The following is a 21,366-nucleotide window of genomic DNA, read 5'->3' as shown; positions in this document are numbered from 1 at the left end:
CACCAGGCTGAACAGTCATTCTCCCGCTCAACAGACAAAAAAATCAGTCATTAAATAACTCATGTACTGATCCGCCTGCGAGCTCCAGCAATTAAAATACCAATATATGGAGCGTTGTGATATGTTGATAAATTGATACGTATAGGCTGTATATACACAGAAAATTTTAAATGCAATTGGGGAAGCACCACGTGATTCTCTCCTCCCTTTGTTTTCCCTCTCTCACGCCCGTTAATTTCAAAAATTCAAAATTTCAAGAAGATTCTTGCAACGAGGTTTCAAGTTTCAAACAAATTATTTTCACAAAAGTTGGAAAAGTAGGCGAGTGCCGAGTGGCATCTCACACTCTCGGTCTCTCGGCTCCATTTTCATCCTTTAGATTTTAAAAAATGACATCATTATCCTAAATCCATTCCCATTAGATGACATCTGTGAACTCTGGACCCACATACACAAGAATTCGTGGCAGAGGGGAGCTGGAACTGTGAAGTGGCGCAAGTGCACTTTTATTGACAAAAATCTCCCTGATGAATTGTGCTTTTTCCGTAACAAATCAGGGCATTAGACTATTAGGTTAGTGGGTCGTTTTGTCTTTTTGTCTACGTGTAGAAACGTCAATAACAAAGATCAACGTTAAAATAGAGAGATCGGCTCCAATGCTCGCTCACAGAAACTGTATTCACACCATTCGTACAATCTTTTATACCGTGAATTGGGAATATCTCTAATACTTGTATGTTTTTTATGAGGAGATATTCTCAATACAAGATTGTAAGAGGCTCTGCGAACGGTGTGAGCACGGTTTGTAAGCACTGAAGAACGGCTTTCTCAAATTTCAGTTTTCACTTTCATTTTCTATTTAAATTCCACCGCCACGCAGACCCCGCTCAAAAAGAAAAAAAAAGAAAAAGAAAAAAAGAAAAATCAAGCCACGTACCGAACACCCGCACACCACAAATAATGCTCTGATAGCGCAGTTTTCTTATCACTCCCTTTTTCTGAAAAAATGAAAATATACAATTATACATATTAATTATTCTGTCACTCTCCCGACAAAAGAAAAAAAATAAGCAAGCTTTCATTTTTCCCTCTCCCTTCCCTTCTTTGGAGGGAAAACCTTTCCACCTACAACACCATCTCCACTCTCATCGTCTATTTTTCAGTAATAATAAAAAACCTAGGGTTTTGTCCAGATGGTTCTGGATCTTTCTTACCTCCAAACTTCGTGGCTGTGATCCTGTTTCGATCGAGGCAGCGGTTCCCGTAAATTGCTCTGTTCTGTCTTTTCATTTGATCGAATTTATTTCAGGTAAGCACCTGCGGAGTTCATCCTGTTTTGGTGTTAGGATGTGATTGACTGGACTTCTAGATTGTTTGTGTTGTCTGTATTTGATGATTTTTGTTGGATGGAGTGTTAGGTACCGATGCTGATTTAATTGGTGATTTAAGTGTTCTGATAAGTGATTAGGGTTTTTCCCTTAAAATTTGCGTTTATTAGTTTTGCGTGGTTGAAAGTTCATTTGTTGTTTTTAAATCTTTTGAGCTGCGGATGCAAGTGGTCATTTGAGTGACTAGGGTTTGGTTGTACCTTTCAGTTTTTAGATTGTTAAGTTTGTGATTTTGAGAAGTTTGAGCTAAGTAACTAATTAATGAAGTGAATTCCAATTCATGCAAGTTGGATTGGTTACATTTTGGGCTACATAACTTCAACTACCCATCCACTCTCAATATAAGAAATTTACAATAGCGTGAGAATCATTTTATTGAATGTAGGATATCGGTACCAAGGGAGATTGCTCATTGAATCCCCTTTCAAACTAAAGTGTCTTCATATGTTACAAATTTGTAAATCTGAGAATGCACTTTGCCCAGTTCTTGTTGTCATTGTCAATAAACTGCATTGGTATAGGAAAAATAATAATTGGTTTAAGTTATTTAAACAACTTAGTCTAACAAATAATATTTACTATGAGTTATAATTATTCCTGTAAACATAGATTTGATGGTGTAACATAAAATTTGGCACGTTTTTCAACAAAATGTCAACCCAGATGGTTGGACTGTTGAAACAATCAAACTATTTACCAGGTTATGGTTTAATCAATTGCATTGTTGCTGTTATTATTATTATTATTATTAAACCTTAAGATCTTAGAAAAACTCAAAATCTAATGGCAAATCAAAATCTTAAAAAGTAAAAACCCTTTAAGGGTAGGGGAAACTGAGAGAGGGTTTTAGTGGGATAGCAATTCTATTGGGCTGCAAATGGTATATGTCCCGTGGAATTCAAATTCAAATCCTATCTGATCAAGGTGGTCTGAATTAATGTGGTGTTAGGTTGGAGTGCTGCAGGGAATTTGAGAAAAGGGATTTAGGTGGAATGATCTAATAGTTTGAGAGAAGGGGGAGGGGTAAGTGGGGAGGAAAAGCAGTTGAGGGAGGGAGAGGGGGGAGGGGAATCTGTTGCTGCTTGTCTCTTTACTATCTGGCAATGGGGACATTACTAGCAAGGTGATGCCAGCCTCCTCCCCCTTCAATAACCCTTATTCCCTTTGCATGTATCTGGATTTGGGGTACATTCTAGTGTAATGGAGACACCAAGGGCTAGAGGTGATCGTTTCAGCCCGCCCAGCCTGGAAATTCTGGGCTTGGGCCTAGGTTTTGTGTTCAGGCCTGGGCCTACATGAGGCCCACAAATTTCAATGCTGGGCCTGGGCCTAATGCTTCAAGCCTGGCTTGGGCTGCATATATTTAAATATATGCATTTTATATAAATATTTATAATGTGACACTTATAATATATCATATATAATGTTTTATATTATATAATGTATAAAATAAATTTATATGCATATTATATGCCATTTAATATAAAATATTATATATGACATATGTACTAATTTTATATATAAAAGATGTAGGCCAGGAATCAGGCTTGGCTCAGGTCACGCTTATGTTTCAGGCCTAGAATCGGGCTGGGCCTAGACTATAGTCCTTATCATAGGTGTAAAGCTTGATCCAAACCTGACCCATGGTCACCCCTATAAAAATTTATTCAAATCATTTGTAAAATATTCAAGGGTCAAGCCATTTGATGCAGATGACTGAGAGAAGGGGAAAATAGTTTAATTCATGGTCTAGTTTTAAAATAGTGCTCTTGACAGAGTGAAAGGATGGAACAGATTTTGGAGCTAATCCAAATATAGGAACATGCCAGAAATGTCATATGGAACTATTGTAAAAATTTTAGACATGGCGGAAACATTGTGAAATATGTGGAAATATACATGATATTTTATGTAATGGCAAAAGAAGCATAAATTCACCCTTTTAGACTATTATGTTGTTCCAAACCATCAAACAAAACAAAGAATCTAAGGTTAATAGACAGCATAGTACATTGCAAAGTTATCCCGTCAACTCCAAGAGTTAAAACTAATAAAAGTATAGGCTCAAGCAAAATTTATTCAGAATGTGCAAATGATTCTAATATACTAACCTAATAATTTATTATACAAACAAAAATTAAGGTTTAATTTCACATAGAATTGCTACACATAGAATTCATTATCTCCATTAGGTGAGCAATAATACAATTGCTACACATATGTAATACTCTTGATGTCTCATCATGTTATAATATCATGTGTACTCCTTCACATAACTCCAGTGGGTTTCCTCTGGAAAATATGTTGATTCCAGTGACATTTTGTGGCAGTACCATAAAAAACACCTTAGTGTAGTGATTTAAAAGGTGTGCCTAGGCACAGGTGAGGCACGTTTCAGGGTATGTGCCTTGCCTAGTTCCTAGATGCAACACTTTCAAAAGGTGCGTTCTTGGTGCACCTAGGCGTCTGCCCAATGCGCCTTGTGCTGCAGCCCAGGTGTTATGTGCTTTGAAAATTTGTGCGTGTTTTCTCGTGTTTTCTGTTTTTTTTTTTTTTTTTTTTTGTGCTTAGCAGTTGGGCAGAGGGCTCCGCCCCTGGACCCTGATCCCCAACCAAGCCTCTCGAGGCAAGCCCAAACAAATATTTATAGGGATTAAGAACTTATTTACTAATGTTACTCGTTCATTCGTTCTAATAAAAGAAATTTTTAGAAGACACTTAAAGTAAACCTTTTTTTATAGGGACTAAGAATTTAAAACCTTGATATGAACTTGTTCGGGTTGCCTCATGGGGCTTGGTGCAAACGCGGTTCATAGAATCAGGAATGCATAATGTTTAACATCACATTAGCCATTTGAAGTAATGCAATTGGGAAAAAATAAAGAGATCAAGAATTTATGTGCTTGAATATGTTTTATATGTTATTAAATAAAATATGTTTTATATGTTATGTTTGATTTTATTTTTAAATATGTTTTACATGTTATGTTTATGTATTTTAATTTGTGATAATAGGTTTTTTGAACATTTATTTTAAAATTAAGTTTATATTTTTAATTAACTTGTCTTTAATATTTTCAATATTTTGCATTTTCTTTTAGTTTTTTGGATTTTTGCCTTTTTTTTGCATCTTTGCACCTTGCTTAAAAAAGGCGCATGCCTCTACTTGCGCATTGTGCCTCGGGCACAAAATGGCCCTTGTGCTTTTTTTTGTGCCTCACGCTTTTAAAGCTCTGCCTTATAGTAAACTGAAAGAATTATTGGTTGCACATATCATATTCTTAGGTTTTTCCCTTCTGACCTCCAGATGCAATATATCTGATTTAGCTATTGGCTGTCACATATTGTTTTCTTGAGAAAAGATAACTGATTTCATTAAAATAAAGGGAAAGGATGTACATGAGCGGATGCACAAGGCCTTGTCAACAAAAAAAAGCCCACTAGTTACTTGGCTGGCTCATATTGCCATGGCAATGCAATTGGAGACATGATTATGATGCCTTCTAAATGATAGTATTTTGTTGCATAAAGAATTCTTTTTCAATGACTGGTAGGAAAGTTTGCAAATAATTATTTTCTCTATGTTTTGTGTTTTACTTTTACTTATGAGTTATGATTTACAACTGTCCAGAATTCCAAAATTAGTTTGCTACTTTAATCATTCTCATTTTTCATGTTAATGCCATGATTAAAGCCGGGTCAAATCAACACACAGGTGATGACTATGCTTTTTTTCCCTTTTGTAGAGGAAATCAACTACATGCTTTGAATTCTTTGTATAGTATGTTGTTTCTCTATTGCATGTATTTGCTATCCATTAACTGTGCATGATTGTTTGCTCTTGCAGAGTATTTACAAGATTTTTTGAGTTTGATTGAGTGTTTTTTTTTTTTTTCAATCATATTGGGGTTTCTGATTGTGTATCGTTTCTATTTTCTTTTCAGATATACAAGGTGATTCCAGGGCCTGCACTGGCAACCCTGTGGTTTTTCTAGATTTCTGTTGGAAAAGTTAGAAAACCCAATCCAGTTTTTAGGTGCTGAGATTCATTGTTTTAATTATTACTGTTACATGTGCCAATCTTTTGAAAGTGAGATCCTTGAGTTTGGATAAAGTTTCTATTTTTCTGCATTTCCCCTGGGGCAAATTCGTTATCAATAAATTTTCAAGATTCACCCTTCTTTATGAAGTAAGAATGCAAACCAGAAGGAAACCTTTAACAAGAAATTCTGCTCGAGAGCATGCTAGTCCCAGAGTTTGTAGACTACAGAAGAAAGCATCTGAGAATATGCAGGTTGTAGAAAAGAATGTTACAGAGCTGATCACATCTTCTGCTAGAAAGCAGAGATTAGGTAAGCAATCACATTTTTATTTTCTGGTTCTTGTCTGATCTGACACAACTCTAAAGCTGAGACTGCATATTACTGTAGCTCTGTTTTCCTGGATAGGCTACTTATAATAATGTTTACATCTCTTCTAAATTTTATGTGGTTTCATTTGCATATGCTTATGTTTAGGTAATTCTGCTTTTAGGTCCTTTGGTTTTGCATAGCAATTGACTTGATGCCAATAACTTTTCTCAAGAGATTAATATATTTTTGTTTTGTAAAAAGGAACATGCCTCCCCATCATTTTGGCATTGAATATAAAAATTGTCCAAGACATTACAGAGTTTTAGTACTTGGTCAATTTTGTATTTATTAATGAAAGGCAATTCGTGCTGCACAATTTTGCCAGATTTGTTGATATATGTATATGTTTTTTTTATCTTTATTTTGGTTGTAGACTATTTATTTGTTTTGTTTTTTGCTTCTAGACTTGTCCATGCTGCGATTGTAGATGGTAGACCCATATATTTTGTATGTTTTCTGTTGTCGATGTCCAACTATGTAAGCTAAGGTGGATATGTTACATTTGACCTACAGTTAAAGGTTTTCTTTTATTAATTTTCCTTAAAGATTGGTTATTTTACAATTAGCTGCATATTCTTTTTTAAGTATATAAATTGTGAAGTAGTTTGAAGCAACCAAAAGCTAATTCTTGTTGTCTTCTGAATTTAGAGTGTTCATCTTTGTTTTGTGTCTAGGAAAAAAGTTATGTTCTTCTAATTGTTTTAATCCATGGGCATCCATATACTTATTTATTGCATTTAAAGGAACACTTATTTATGTTCTCTTCCCAGTGCAACCTTCAGCTGGGCCAAAGAAAAGTAGAGATCCAGTGGCAGCAACAAAGTTGAATACAAATCACAGCTTGGCACATGGAGAGACCCGTGATAGATCACTTGTATATGATACAGTTGAGGAGGCTCGCATTGGTCAGAAGGTGAATGGTTATGGATTTTTTGTTCATCTTTATTATGTTTGTTTTAAAATTATTATTTTTTCCATATGCACATTCATTTTCATCTTTTTGAGTATGGATTTTTGGAATCATATCTTTTTAAAGGGAGTAAAGAAAAGGTAAAGATGCAAAGGCCCATCAAAAAGAGGGTAAATTCAAAGGCAAATCTAGTTTAGTTAAGGTTGCAAGGTGTCTTCTGTGTGTATTGATTAGCCTGGCAAGGCAAGTTGTTCCCTAGGCAACAAAAATTTAAAGAGCATGATGTTTTATTTGAATGGGCTTGGTAGTTGAATATTTAGTAAGCTTTGATAAACAAGCTAGAAATACTCAACATGACAGAGCTCAAAAGGAATCTCCATCTTCCTCTCCTCACCCTTTGTTCACAGAAAAAAAATTAGTTTCAAAGACTTGAACGTGTTTTAATATAGACCCTCCTATATGGACAATTTTTATATTAAAAATTAATTGCAATACAAGGTTAGATATTAGACTACTGTACAATTGAATACATGATATGAAGTGGGCCCCTATCTGATGGATGGTCTTTGTCATCCAGAGGATCTTTCCATGTTGCGGAAATAGGTCTAAGGAGTATTCCTACATAATGGGATCTTCCATGTGGTTACTTAGTCTGGATCTCATAAGGCGTCTCTTTATTCCTCTCCCCACTTTTCATTTATGGAAAAGGTTTTGACCCCAAGACCTTGCACTTGTTCAAATTAGATCATCTTTCGTGGATAACTTTGATACTATAAGTAAAAGTATGTCCAACTATTTTCAATTGGGCAAAACTCCAATCTGTACAGGGGATATAGGTTTGATATGGATGGAACATGTGTGTCGGTCCTTGAGTCTCGAATCTGGATTCCTAACTATTAACCTCTATATATGCAGACATATGCACACACACACACAGAAGACGTAACTGTTATCTGTCATCTTAAATGGTTCAGCTTTAATGCCTACCTTTTTGGCAAGAATAGGATTTTTTTATGTCAACCATAAAGAGGGGCTTATTCAGAATTGTCTACAGATTTTTTGGACATAGTGTCAGCAGGTCACATCTCTGATGCCTAACTTTTTAGGGCAATAAGATTTTTATCAACTCTAATGTGGCACAATTACTTGTTTCCTCCCATTGAAAAGGTCCTCCAATTTTTTCTTTGAGTTCTATGCTTAAGCTGTCACTGACTTGGCAATTGGCATCACATATGCATCCAAACAATGGTTTAGTGATCATCTAGAGATTACTCACTTGGTGACTTGCCTAGGTTATGTGCTCTTGAAATGCCTGGACAAATAAACTATTTTGTTTTTGTTATTGATATTATACCTCTAATCTCTAATTCATGAGAAAAATGGACTTGTGCTTATTATTATTTGAAAATTCCATGTGTTGGGCACAAGTGGCATAAAACTGTGATGTGCCTGGTGTTGTTTGTTACTAGCAGATATGGACTCCTTTGAGTGTTCTTTTTTAATGTTTTCTTTTTGGCTTAAATACCTTGCAGGACTGTAATAAGGGTAATGCTGAATGTGTCTTGGAGACAATATTTTCACCAGCCTTTCACATTTCTAAAGACCTAGAAGGGGGCATTGCAAATGGAGGTAGATAATTCTGTACGCGTCTTAACCACATAACCCATAAATGTTACCGTTTTGAGCTTAAGATGTTATTCCTATGATTGCGAAGCAAATGTGGAAGCTATATGTGCTAATGCAATGATTCTGGGTATGTATTTCCCTGGAGATTGATTGGGAAATATGTAATTTTCTGATGAAACTTCTTCCTAGATGTTTTTCAAATAAAAGTTGCCTTTAATTGTTTTCACCATTTTTTCATTGTTATTTATATATGTGTTGTTTTTTAAATGTTTCCAGTAAACTTCTTTAAGTTTTTTAGGAGTGAAGACCATAAAGTCCCTGAGAACTGTATAGTCAAGGAGCTACAAGAGGACATGTTGAAGAATCTTGTTACTCTAGAGACTTCTGACTTGGTTGGAAAAGAAGGTCAGAATAATTTTAATTGGAATTTCAGAATGTCTGCAGGCACTATATGTTCCGTTGATGAGATGGAGGTGGATTCAAGTGTACTATCTGACCACAAAGATGAGCCAAACTGTGGTTCTGACATGCCATCTGATGCAATGGTTGTGGATTCTCATTGTGATTTAGATGGAACCAACCTATCTTCTGAAGTTTCAGCTATCTATCTTGCCATGCAACACTCTAAGTTGGAATGTGTTGATGATCATACTCAAGTTTCCATGTCAACAGAAGTATGTGTGGATGAAGATGATATTGAAGAAATTGATGATTTTGATCCATACTTATTCATAAAGAACTTACCAGAGTTGTCTTCGGTGGTGCCAACTTTTCGGCCTATGCTCCTACCGAAACAAACACGGAGGTGCCCTCCCATTACACTTGTTTTAGACTTGGATGGTAAGTTTCTAAGTTCTGTACATTTTAATTTATTGATTGAGCTCTCTATTGCCTGAATATTGTTTTTGGGACAAGGCTTTGTTGGGTAGGCTGGATAGAATTATGACTTGGGTTCTTGTTGCTTATTCTTCGCATCTTAATTACCATTTCTCTTTTCACTTGAACCTCAAAAAGTTTTGTTTGTGTTCAACATGCTAAGAGATTCTGAGTGTCACTTCCAAACCTGATTTTCATATTAGCATGGTACAAGACTGTTGACTCTGGGGAGTGATCCTTGGTGATAAAACTTTTTGCATGTAGTATTTATGTTTTGCCAGAACGAGTAATAAAATGGCAACTAAGGTAATCTTACATTTTGCCAATAACAATATACTGCATTCTGATTGAAGGACCAAGAAAGAGGAGAAAGAAACAGAGAAAATATAGTCTTTTAAGCATAATAGGTGTTGCTTCCCATGTTCTGGTTGTGGTTTATGTTGAATCTCATTAATCAAGTACTGGATTCTGACTGTATTTTTATGTCTTAAGTCAATTTGGATGTATGTTATCCAGTGACTCATTGGAAAAACTGATTTTTGTGATTTGTCAGAGACTTTGGTGCACTCCACTCTAGAACATTGTGATGATGCAGATTTTACGTTTCCAGTAAATTTTAATCTCAAGGAGCACACAGTCTATGTCCGGTGTCGGCCCTATCTCAAGGATTTTATGGAGAGGGTTGCCAACCTCTTTGAGATCATCATCTTCACTGCAAGCCAAAGCATATATGCTGAACGGCTTCTTAATGTATTGGACCCTAAAAGGAGGATATTCCGTCACCGTGTTTATCGTGAGTCCTGTGTTTTTGTAGAGGGTAACTACCTCAAAGATCTATCAGTTCTTGGCCGTGATTTAGCACGTGTTGTCATAATTGACAACTCTCCACAGGTATTATGCCTTTGCTGCATGTGTTCTCCACTTAAAGATTCCTAAGCATTATTAGTGCTATATGCAGTCTTTCGTTTTGTTCAGCATGGAAATTTGTTTTATTTTACCCCTAAAAATCCATCCTACACGGGTAATGCAGAATTATCTGCAAGGACCCATCTGTACTGGTAGATACCCATACAAAAAAAAATCTATACTTGGAAGGGCTCTTCAGTTTCTCCTTACGGTTAAAATTTGAAGAAATTAAGTTCAGGCGTTGAAAGTAGATTCAGTGAATGGTGTACTGAGGACTAGTGGCCCACATGTAGTGTTTCCGTTTCTTGTAATGCACTTTAGATGTGGATTTGCAATGTAATTATGCATGGTTCTAAGATCAAGGAGAACAACTTTATAAGCCGGGAATTGTAGGATACAAGCATGGAAAATTTAGGCAGTTGTTAAGCAGAAATAAATTATTTGATGTATAATTTGTTTTTTTTTTTCAAATGTTAACTTAAGATCTCGTACTTTTGTCAGGCATTTGGCTTCCAAGTGGATAATGGTATCCCAATAGAGAGCTGGTTTGATGATCGCTCAGATCAAGAGTTGCTTTTGTTATTGCCCTTCCTGGAGAGTTTGGTTGGAGTTGAGGATGTTCGTCCTTCGATAGCTAAGAAGTTCAATCTTCGGGAAAAAATAGCTGCAGCAGTTTATCCTTCACTGAATTACAAAGGAGATCTCTTTGAAAGGTGAGTGTAGGAATGACCACCTCGATGTAATTTGGCCTCACCATGCACTAAGCATCAATATCTTGCTTGATTGAGAATGCAACCATGAAACCATGCCGTAGAGGAGTAATGTTGATTACACAGAGAGAAGTAGCACCGTGAGAAGACAAGTGGAAAGTGCTAGGGCAAGGTTAGCAGTAGCGTGCAAATGGTTGTTGTTCTGTGTCCAACAGTCTAAAAAAGCACGTAATTTATTTTGCTTTATGTTTAGGGAACTAGAAATTGTTTAAGATGCTCATATAAATCATTTGATTTTGTTGGGAAAGTGTTTGGAGAGGATGTTCTGTAGGTAAGGCTTAAAGTTACAACGAGATTTTATTTATGCTTTATTTTTATCATGTTGGTTCTGATAGAAATTATTTTTTGTTGATTCTCTTTCCCTTACCGGAGACTACGTAATTTCACCCTTGTGTAGTTTTGTTACTCGTTTAGATCGGATTGGCTTGCATTTCTTTAATCTGGGTCTTTTACTGAAACACCCTTTATGCTCATGGATTTATTAAATTCATTTTAACAAAATCAATAAAAATAATAATAATGGAAATGTCATTCTTACCCCTATTAAAACATGAGTAGTCAGGTAGGCACTCTTTTGAGTCGGTATAATTCTTTATTAGGGTCAATCTGGTTCACAGTTTGAATTGAAATTGGAATCTGAATCCAAGTCTGTTGGAAATCAAATTGGAAATTTGGAATGGTCTATTCCTATAGCCTGTTTAGTTCAGACAAGAATTAGATTAGAATTGAAATCAGCTGGAATAGAGGGATGTCATTCCATCAGGAATGAGAACGATAATTCAATTTTGCCCAATTAAACAGTTGGAATCAGAATGTCTCATTTTAATTAAGGTTTTAGACTCTTATTCTCACTAACCAAATGGGCCCTTAAATATAAAAGTTTGATATGAATTGTTAAGGGTAATTTTGTAATTAAAAGTCATGGTTCCATCATTCCATGTAACATCATCCACTTGGTTTATGTGGTCATGCGATCAATATGAATGTTTTGTAACAGAAAAGGGCAGCAGATTGCGATGTGTTAGTTTTACACCTCATTCCTGGCTTACTTCTTGGTTTAGTTTCGATGCAAGGTTGCGAATAAGTCATCAATCCATTATTGCATGTGTTAGTTTTACACCTCAGCCCTATCTTAACAACGAGCCTACCATGCAATGATGCAGTAGTAGGACTTAAAAGTAGTGCTTGTGTGCTGCGTGTGAGTCTTGATTTGATGGCCTTTCTTGAGTTTTAATATCAGTGACTGGATTCATCCAAGTATACGCATTTGATCAATTATATAGATATTGAGGCAGTGTTTGGTTTGGTAGGGAAAGAAAGGGAGAAGTCCTTTTCTTTCAAACCAAACACATCCTATCCTAAAGAGACGAAAACAAATATAAATAATATTGTGGAGCAATTTTGGTATATTATTTTTACGCAAAAGAGGTTACACATTTGAATCTTGTACTCGTCATTTTATGATTCGTCACAAATTAGTTACCCGATTGGCTTGTTGAAATCCGGCTAGGTTGTAGAAACCCTGATTGTCATTAGCGATGGTAATTGGGCGGGTTGGATTGGGTTTGGTTTGGGTTGAGTTTCAACCCAATCCATTAATGACCCAATTATATAAAATTAAATAGGTTGAATTCAACCCAAACCTGTTTTAACCCAATCTAACCCACTCAAACTCATTAAATAGTATAGATATAGATTATTTATTTTAACTATTTATTTTTTTAAATCAGAACTGGCAATCCACTCGAACCGGATGATTGGACTGTTTGACCTGAGAACCGATGGCCAAAACGGTTCCATGTCCGGTCTGGTTTTAAAACCTTGCTCTTCAGTTTGTCCATTCACACTTGTATTATGGACTGCAGGTGGCTTTTCCACTCGTGTGTTTTTTGACTCGGTCCTGGTTTGTCATGTCAAGAGGACTTTCAGTGGTGTTGCTCACAAATTTGTAAACTTGGCCAATGGCCAGCTGGCCTTTCTTAATTGGCCATTTCTTTTAGACGGGTGAAATTGCTCGGCTGATCTTGTCTGATATATCTTCTAGTGAGATTAAGGCCCAGTTTGGAAGGAGTATAAATACAGGTATGTACAGTATAATAGATACAAAATAATACAAAATGTAAGGCTTTGCACTCTACATATTTGTATTTGTATTCCTTCCAAATTGAGCCTAATGTAAACTAAGAAATTACATTTTTGCTGAGGCTGTGTTTGGAAACGATGTAAATGGAGTGTAAATCCCGGTTCAGGGTAAATTTGCATTCTGGTTCACTTTTGCTTATCTATGGCAACATTACATTTATGCATTGACAAATGACAGATCAATGCATATTTACATTGATAATAAGATGTAAAAGTACATCAATAAAAAAGAAGTAAATTTGCATTCAAATCGGGTTTTGATAAAAAAAAATATATGCTTTATTGAAATTCATATTTGCATCCATTGCAGCTAAAAGTCAGTTTGGTAAGAAGGTAAATTTGTCAGTACAAAACTAACACAATTTTACAATTTATATGAACTGTTTTACACTCAATATTTGCATTCACACTTATTTGCATCGTTTCCAAATGCAGCCTAAAAGAAAGCTGGCCATAAATAATGTCTTTCCTACTCAAAAATTTCACCCGATGATGCGGTGCTGTCCTTGTCTTACAACGTTTTAGCTATAGCACTATGCGTTTCACTTAACCGATTAAGCCATAGAATCAGTGCTAAAATTTTTAAACAAGTGACAAATGGGCCCATTATGCGTTTTTCAATGTTTAGAAACGTAGATCGGACCAGCTGATTGAACCGGTTAAATCATGACTCAGGCCTAATCGGTTTGACCATAACTCCAAAGCTGAAACTAATAAGAAACCGGCTGACTAGCCAGTCCAACCAGTGAACTAGTCATAATTTTGTATAATTGGCTGGTTCTTTGTCCTACTATTTTTTTTGTCAAAAAAGTTTTTTTATCTCTAACCTTAATTTTTAATATAAAAAATTAAAATTAAAATATTATAATGCAATATAATTATACATTTTAAATGTATTATTATTATTATTATTATTATTATTATTATATAATTGTACATAGGCTCAATTTGAAAAGAGTATAAATACAAATATATAAAAATGTATACAAAATATAAGGTTGTACTCCTTCCAAACTGAGTCTAATATTGCTTACCAAAAAAAAAAAAAAACTGAGTCTAATATTATTACGTGGTCACGGTTCAACCCTCTGACCATAAACCTCTTCACTTTCTTGGTCGAGATCGATGTGGTTCTCTACCATAAACCTCTTCACATCGCTGAAAAATTACAGGGTAAATGTGTAATTTCAAGTAAAAGCGCATTATGGCGTTGAGGGCTATAGCCTATATCTGTTATAAATAGCTCCCTTCATCCCTTCCCCCCCGCCAGTTTCTCGAAGTTTTGATTTCAAAGAGAGAACTCGGAGAAGACGAAGTTGGTTGAGTTGGAGTTGGAGCTTCATCCTCTAAATCAAGCGGAAGAACATGGTGAGTAGCAGAAATTCAAAATTATTCATGTCTGATTTATTCCTTGGTCTTCATTTTTCTCTCATTCTCTTTGTCTGTTTGTTTGTTTGTTTGTTTGTCTGTTTGTTTGTTTTTTTTTTTTTTCAGGTTGTAGCTCAGAAATTGAAGGAATCAGAAATCACAGAACAGGATTCTTTGCTTCTGGTAATTGACGATCGAAATATTGTTATAGCTTTTTTTTTTTTTTTTGAAAACTTTTACTTATCTTCGATTAGTTTTGAATTTAAGAGATAACGTTTCTGTTTCTCCTTCCAAAATTTTATCGATCATACTTCACGTTCACTCTCGTCTGCAAAGTGTTTTCAAAATTGTGTCGATAATCTTGAACTTCCGTTCAATTGTATGCAAAAGATTTTTAGATTCAGACCGACACGTGTAACTTACTTAAAAGTTTCAGATCGATTTCATAACTATGTTCTGTCAATTCTTCTGAGAACTGTGCAATTAATCGATCATTCTCTGAGAAACTGGACATATAGAAAGCTTCAATGTCTCCGAATTTCAACGTATCCGAACCTTATAGTGGTTCTAGCATCTTAAGGTCGTTTAACTCCTAACTATATGCTTGTTTATAAAAAAATGGTGGATCGTCGTTGTTTTGCTACACTATTACGTAAGTTCTGACAGAAACAGAGGGAGAATTGAGGCATCCAGTAATACAATAGATCTATACTTCGTATCCCTCCATTGATTATAATTTGCTTTCACTTGATAATTTCTTAAAGGAAAGGAAACTTTCTCGATAGAGGGAGAATTGATACATCCAGTAATACAATAGATCAAGGCATTGATCTAAAATCCTTTTTGGATATTTTATTTTTATTTTTTGGTAAGAGATTTTATGTTTCTGATGGTTTCGCTTTCACTTCCTCTACGAAAAGACGAGAAACCTGTTACGTATTGCAATATTCAACATCAGCTACATCAGAGGCCTTTTTCCGGAGAATTATTTCAATGATAAGTCCGTTCCTGCTCTAGGTAAGCTTGCCCTTACAGGATTTCCTTCAATTCCATTCAAAAAAACACTAATTTATTGCGTAAAATTTTCAAAATCGCTCAACATTTCTACAGAAATGAAGATCAAGAAGCTAATGCCAATGGACCACGAGTCACGTAGACTAATTGACTGGATGGAAAAAGGTAGATGTGTTTACTCAGTCAATATGAATTCACGTATGTCATGAAGGTTTTAATTTAATCCACTAATTGAAAGGAACTCAGTATCATTTGGTTGTTCTCTGTTTTGACAGGTGTTTACGATGCGTTGCAGAAAAAGTACCTGAAAACACTTCTGTTCTGTATATGTGAAACGATTGAAGGTCCAATGATTGAGGAGTATGCGTGTATGTCGTTTTAGCTGCACTCTAACAATGTTGCAATTAAAGCATTAAAATACATCTTATTATATAGTATAACAAGGTCTTAGAAGTTACCAAAAAAAAAAGGCGTTTAAAACTTGGTCTTAGAAGTTTCTCATCTTAATCGTCCTGAATATGTTATGTTATTCTCAGCACATTAAGAGGCATAAATTTTGCCTTCGCAGTTAGTTTCAATTATTCGAATTCGAATGACGAGGTTACAATGAATATCAATCGCGTCGGTGATAAAAAACAAGGAGCTTCCTTCAAGTCGAACGTCAACACTGATATTACTCCCAATCAGATGCGGTATAGAAATGTAGTTTTGTCTTTTTCTCATTTTCCCTCAATGAACTCATCTTTTTCCGCTTGATTTTAAATTTGTAGGAGTTCTGCTTGTAAAATGGTGCGAACACTAGTTCAATTGATGAGGACACTAGATCAAATGCCGGAAGAGGTCATAAACAAATCTATAATCCTAGAGATTTTTATTGAATTTCAGACCATATGAATATGTAAAAGTGAATGAAATTGCTATTATGCATTTCAGCGCACCATTGTAATGAAGCTTCTTTATTATGATGACGTGACGGTATGTAAGCATAAACACTTGAGAATTAAAGGTTTTATCATTTTTTTTTTGTCAAATAACATGGTGAAGAACCTCACAGCCAGCAGATTATGAACCACCCTTCTTCAGAAGTTGTACTGAAAAAGAGGCTAATAGTACCTGGACAAAAACTCCTTTGAAGATGGAGGTTGGTCAAGTTAACAGCAAGCATTTGGTATTAGCTCTGAAGGTTAGAAATGGAGGAATGCCTTTTCCATAGAATATATGACTAGTTCAGATTCTTCATAGGTTTGGATTTGATGAATTATTTGTTATGCAGGTTAAAAGTGTCCTTGATCCTTGTGAGGATGAGAACATTAATGGTGGTAGACATGACGAGCGGATGAGCTTGGAAGACTCTATAGGAGATGATTCATCTACCTCTGATAGCGAGGTAAGAAGCATGCCATGATTCTTTTACGGGAAATTGAATTCGATAGACCATTTCATGAAATACTCAATGCATCCCAGGTTAACTGTTCACACGAGAATCAATATGTTGTCGAACCTAGAGGTAGTCAATATCTTCTTGTGTAGTTTATGTTTCTTTGCGTTTTATCTTTCTGTAGACACGAACAGTATTTTTTTTTTATCAGGTGAGCGAGGAGAACGTGAGGACGATGCCACGACTGATGATGGTAAGTTTAGAACTCACATCTGGATCTGAAGATTCTAGTCCTCTCACCCACATCACAAGCTAGCATCGGTGCATTGGGAACATCTTCCCATTAATTAAAACATACAAATACGGAGATGTTCCCAATCCGAACTCCTAACAGCATGTAAACATGAAACACTTCCTTCATGTGGGAAAATCATGTTCTGTTTTCTGTGAAATCGTTTTTTTTTTCTTTTTGGTGTTTTCTGTTAAATAGTTGAAGCGGGTTAGTTGTACTCCTGTCTCATACGTATTTAATTATGCAGACGCTACAGAGGATGAACAGGAGGAAGAACGACAGTTGACCCGAGTAAAGGAATGGATTAATTCACGCCACATTGACAGAGTTGAACTTACTGATATTCTCTCAAACTTCCCTGACATTTCATTGGTAAAAATTACCATCATCAAAGCTTTTTGAACCCTGTTAATATCAAAGTCATTCTTTTATGCACAATTTTTTTTTTTTTTTTTGTGCTTTGTTGCATGTTAGGTTTATGTTTTATTTTTATTAATAATTTGCTATTGATGTACTTGTAGAACTAAAAGATCTATGATTATCTCTAAACAACTAAATTAGTTTGCTCTTTCAAGGATAATCACCCACCAAATTCTTGCTATGCTTTAGCCAGGAAATCATTCTAATGTTAGTGAGATACTGCAAGTCTGCAACATGATTTCTAGGCTAGAATTCTATACTTGATTTAAACCATGTGGTACCTCTCTTCTGGAACCTATATTATTTTCTTTCATGCGTAAATCTGCTTATTGGAAGAAAATGAATACGTCATAATTAGGTCGACTTTTGGCTTTTGCCCTTCACGTATGTGTGAGCTCCGGGCTGGGCCCAATAGACCTTTGCTTGTCTCTGGTCTCTGCCCGAAAGCCAAGCTTTGGCTTCAATGGAGGTAAAAAAAAAAAGAAAAAAAAAAATCAATCGTCGGACCTATTTAAGTTTGCGAGACATGTGTGTAAGCATTACTTTTAACTAGAATTATTAAACCTCACTCATGCAACAAAAAGGTAAGAATCTGCTACCAATAAAACGCTCCCAGCACTGTATCAACAAGCTACTGCAGACATTGCGAACATCTCCCTTTAGTTTTTGTTAATGGGAAGATGTTCCCAATGTACGGGTGCAGTAGCAAATAGAAAAACATCTCACTTTTGTTTATGAGAGCGTTTTGTTGGTAGCATACCTGAACTCGAATTTCGGACAAGAACAGGTTCGCTTATTTTGACCATAAATAACCTAAAATGTATGTCAATTTATATTAATCAACCCAAAACGTTTCAGGTAAAAACAAAAATGCTACCAAACACAATCTAAGACTGTCTAGTTTGAAAGAAAAAATAGGGAAAGGTTGGAAAACCTTGCAAATCTTGTATAGGTTTCCCTGTCTTTCCCTACCTTTTTCTTCAAATCAAACATAGCCTAAGTCTCACGTTTTTGAGCCAATTTGCTGTGGTTTGGGAATGTTGCGTGGAGAGGGAAAGGGGAGTCAGACTGATGTGTCCAAGAATCAGACTGACAAGATGAGAAAATATGTATACTTTGCCAATAACTCTATGAAAATGTATATGGTGCTAAGATAGTTCATGCTTTTATAATTACAATATGCTTATAAAAATTCTCATCCTCGTACCCGAGTTATCTTTGATAGGAAAAATGACATTCATATTGCACATTAGCTGTTCATTTATATCGAATTAATAGATGATCACTGGTTATTGGTTTTTGATATGGCAAAGCAAACGAAGCGTTTGTTTGTTCATAGAAAATAAAAAGAAAGAGAAAATATTCAGTCTTTTCCGGTAACTGGTATCAATGATTTGCAGGTTCTGACGGAAGGTTAGAACGAAGTTGTATTCCTGCTGAAGGCTAAAACAAGAGGACTCCGGCTGGTAGGTCCCTATCTAATATCTCTTGTCTCAATTTTTTCTGTGTTGGTTTTCAGAGATCGTGGACAAACTCGTGAAAGAAGGGGTGCTATCTCCTGCTGGAAGAGACACTTACACCATTAACATACTAAAGGTTTTCATCTCAACCACTCTAGTAATGAATTCAATGACCTATGTTTTCACTAATGCAACCTCGCCTCAGGAACCCAACCTTGACCTCAGTGCCGTGAAAGATGAAATGGAAGTAGATGCAAGACAAAGCCCGGTTGCAAGAAAAGCCAACAAGGGTTCGGAGGGACGGGAGGGTGATTACTTATACATGAAGGTCAGATCCATTGAATGTAAGAGGGTCAATCCAATAAAAGAACGTGGGTTCACATCAAGGGTGGGTTGGGCCGGACTTCCCTTGCCCCTGTACATACCTCTAGCTAATGCTGGGCCTGACAGGTCACAATTGAGTTTTGAGTGGTGGACAGTGGACTATCACTCACTAGCTAGTAGGGGTGTCAATGGAGCATTGGACAAAATCAATTTGGATGGATTAGACAGACAAGGAAGACATTGAATTGGACCAGTCCAGATTTAATGGTCCAAAATATTTATTGAACTGGATTGGACTTGATCCATTTGTAATGAATTTATATTGGAATGGTTTCATTGAGATAATATCCGATCCATTGATAGAAGATTAGAATATAGGTGACAATGGACCAAGCTTGTGTTAGAATTATTTAAATTAAAATAAAATTGAACAGTTTAAACAGTCTAAACATTAAATTGGACCAGTCCTAAATGGTTCAAAAAATTCATTAGGACCTGGTCCATTTGTAATGGACTCCCATTGGACGGGATCGGATTGGGCCAAATCCAGTCCAATTGACACCCTTACCAGCTGATAATACTTGATGCAAGGAGGGCCAGGCGAGTCGCGGACTAAGCAATTGTCATGTATCTTAACGATTACCGTTTCATTGCAGGCTCTGTATCACACTCTTCCCATGGAATATGTGACGATAGGGAAGCTTCAGAACCTCCTGGAAGGAGAAGCTAACCAAACCACCGTTCGGAAGCTTATCGACAGAATGACTAAGGAAGGTTTTGTGGAAAATCAAAGCAACCGAAAATTAGGTGAATGCTGCTTAAGAAATACTCCTCTTAAAACTTGTTATATATGATTAGGTTGAGGAGGGCATTTTAATCGACAATCATTTTCTACAGGGAAACGTGTCATCCATTCTGAATCAACTAACAGGAAGTTGGTGGAAGTAAAGAAAGCTCTAGTGAGTTCACTTGATTCTGACCAAGGAATGGGAGATAATGAACCAGTCGACAAACCCAACACCATAGACATCAAGAGAACCGGTAATATAAAAACTAAACACTTAAACCCTGGTCCTGCGCCTTGACAAGCTCTGTTTTTCACTTGAAAGAATATGATAACTACAAACACCATTTATAAATGTTCATTCCACTATTGGTCAGCGGTTTTGCAAAGGGACTCGTCTACATTCGGGGGCCTCCACTCTGTGGGATCGGATCTCACACGAACACGAGACAGATCTGATGCACAGCAAAATGATTCCGTTAGGAGTGATCGTACAACAGTCAAGACAGGGGAGCAGGGGATCACTCCCATTAGCAATAGCAAAGTGAGATTGGTTTTATTCATTTCATACATTTCTTTTCTCCTTTTCAGAGGAATAGAAAGAATAGCTTGTAAAAATAGCATGGTCAAACATTTCATAATTAATCAGTGAGAATGTTTTCAGCATCCAGTTTCTTCACGTGAAAGCGCAGTAGTACTAGGGAACGAACATAATGGAACAAATCACATTGACGATGGTGGTGCTACCTTCTGTAGTGGAGTCGCCAAGGACAAGCGAAGTATAAAAACAAGCACGGTAACGCCCTGGTTCATGTTTGTGACTTCTTTTTCCGCTGCAAGGGATCAATTACTGTGTTATTGTATTTTTTTCCCGTCACTTTTACAGGTCAAGGAGCCGATTATTCAGAATGTGAAGCGCCAGAAATTGCTACCGTAATAAATTCTGCGCCTCAAAGCAGGATGTGTCCTCACTCCATTTGTCATGGCATTGAATAACAAGACTGTTTTCCTTTGGCGCTTTACAAGACAAAAAGGAAATGGTCTAAAAGCTTGCAAAAAAGTTTTTTTCTTTTTGCTAGGTGATGCCGCATGGGTTACACTACACTAGTCTATGTATGCAGCTTGGCGTAGGTCAGCCGAAAAGTGACCAAATCTAAATTTTTGGCGTGTTGGATTGGTGTTTTTACAATTCAGGTTCAACCCAAAGAGTGAAAGATATGGGATGAAGTAGGTTAGCATTTTCTTACGGGCACCATGCATTGGGAACATCTCCCGTAAATAAGGTCGGTGTGAGAC

At 36.2% G+C, this 21,366-nt stretch overlaps 2 protein-coding genes across 3 annotated transcripts; both read left to right on the top strand.

Moving 5' to 3' along the window:
• The first annotated feature begins 1,037 nt into the window (after positions 1-1,037).
• LOC104592888 (uncharacterized) lies at positions 1,038-11,208 on the top strand. Of its 2 annotated transcripts, none has more exons than XM_010252419.3 (7): positions 1,038-1,309; positions 5,333-5,740; positions 6,571-6,713; positions 8,243-8,339; positions 8,613-9,176; positions 9,766-10,103; positions 10,620-11,208. In XM_010252419.3, the coding sequence occupies exons 2-7, from the start codon at positions 5,584-5,586 to the stop codon at positions 10,833-10,835; spliced, it is 1,515 nt and encodes a 504-aa protein (XP_010250721.1). In that variant the 5' UTR covers positions 1,038-1,309; positions 5,333-5,583; the 3' UTR covers positions 10,836-11,208. The 2 variants fall into 2 exon arrangements, with proteins under 2 accessions (XP_010250721.1, XP_010250722.1); XM_010252420.3 differs by having other exon boundaries at positions 1,039-1,309; positions 8,781-9,176.
• Positions 11,209-14,246: 3,038 nt separating this feature from the next.
• ASY1 (DNA-binding HORMA family protein) lies at positions 14,247-21,366 on the top strand. Its single transcript, XM_088900088.1, has 21 exons — positions 14,247-14,398; positions 14,525-14,581; positions 15,319-15,415; positions 15,509-15,577; positions 15,688-15,780; positions 15,981-16,104; positions 16,183-16,252; positions 16,346-16,387; positions 16,467-16,595; positions 16,686-16,799; positions 16,877-16,919; positions 17,002-17,043; positions 17,330-17,454; positions 18,903-18,915; positions 19,022-19,098; positions 19,168-19,290; positions 19,943-20,093; positions 20,184-20,327; positions 20,448-20,614; positions 20,735-20,866; positions 20,957-21,366. The coding sequence occupies exons 1-21, from the start codon at positions 14,396-14,398 to the stop codon at positions 21,005-21,007; spliced, it is 1,866 nt and encodes a 621-aa protein (XP_088756214.1). The 5' UTR covers positions 14,247-14,395; the 3' UTR covers positions 21,008-21,366.

Source organism: Nelumbo nucifera, chromosome 3 (genome assembly GCF_055504915.1).
Source record: "Nelumbo nucifera cultivar China Antique chromosome 3, China Antique-T2T, whole genome shotgun sequence".
Lineage (NCBI taxonomy): Eukaryota > Viridiplantae > Streptophyta > Magnoliopsida > Proteales > Nelumbonaceae > Nelumbo > Nelumbo nucifera.
This window is presented reverse-complemented; position numbering and strand designations above follow the sequence as displayed.

Coding starts and splice junctions, on each gene's coding strand:
- LOC104592888 (XM_010252419.3), top strand. CDS start 5,584: ATGCAAACCAGAAGGAAACCTTTAACAAGAAATTCTGCTCGAGAGCAT. Junction 5,741..6,570: donor TGCTAGAAAGCAGAGATTAG/GTAAGCAATCAC, acceptor TTCTCTTCCCAG/TGCAACCTTCAGCTGGGCCA. Junction 10,104..10,619: donor TAATTGACAACTCTCCACAG/GTATTATGCCTT, acceptor TACTTTTGTCAG/GCATTTGGCTTCCAAGTGGA.
- ASY1 (XM_088900088.1), top strand. Junction 16,253..16,345: donor TAGATCAAATGCCGGAAGAG/GTCATAAACAAA, acceptor TATGCATTTCAG/CGCACCATTGTAATGAAGCT. Junction 17,044..17,329: donor CGATGCCACGACTGATGATG/GTAAGTTTAGAA, acceptor TTAATTATGCAG/ACGCTACAGAGGATGAACAG.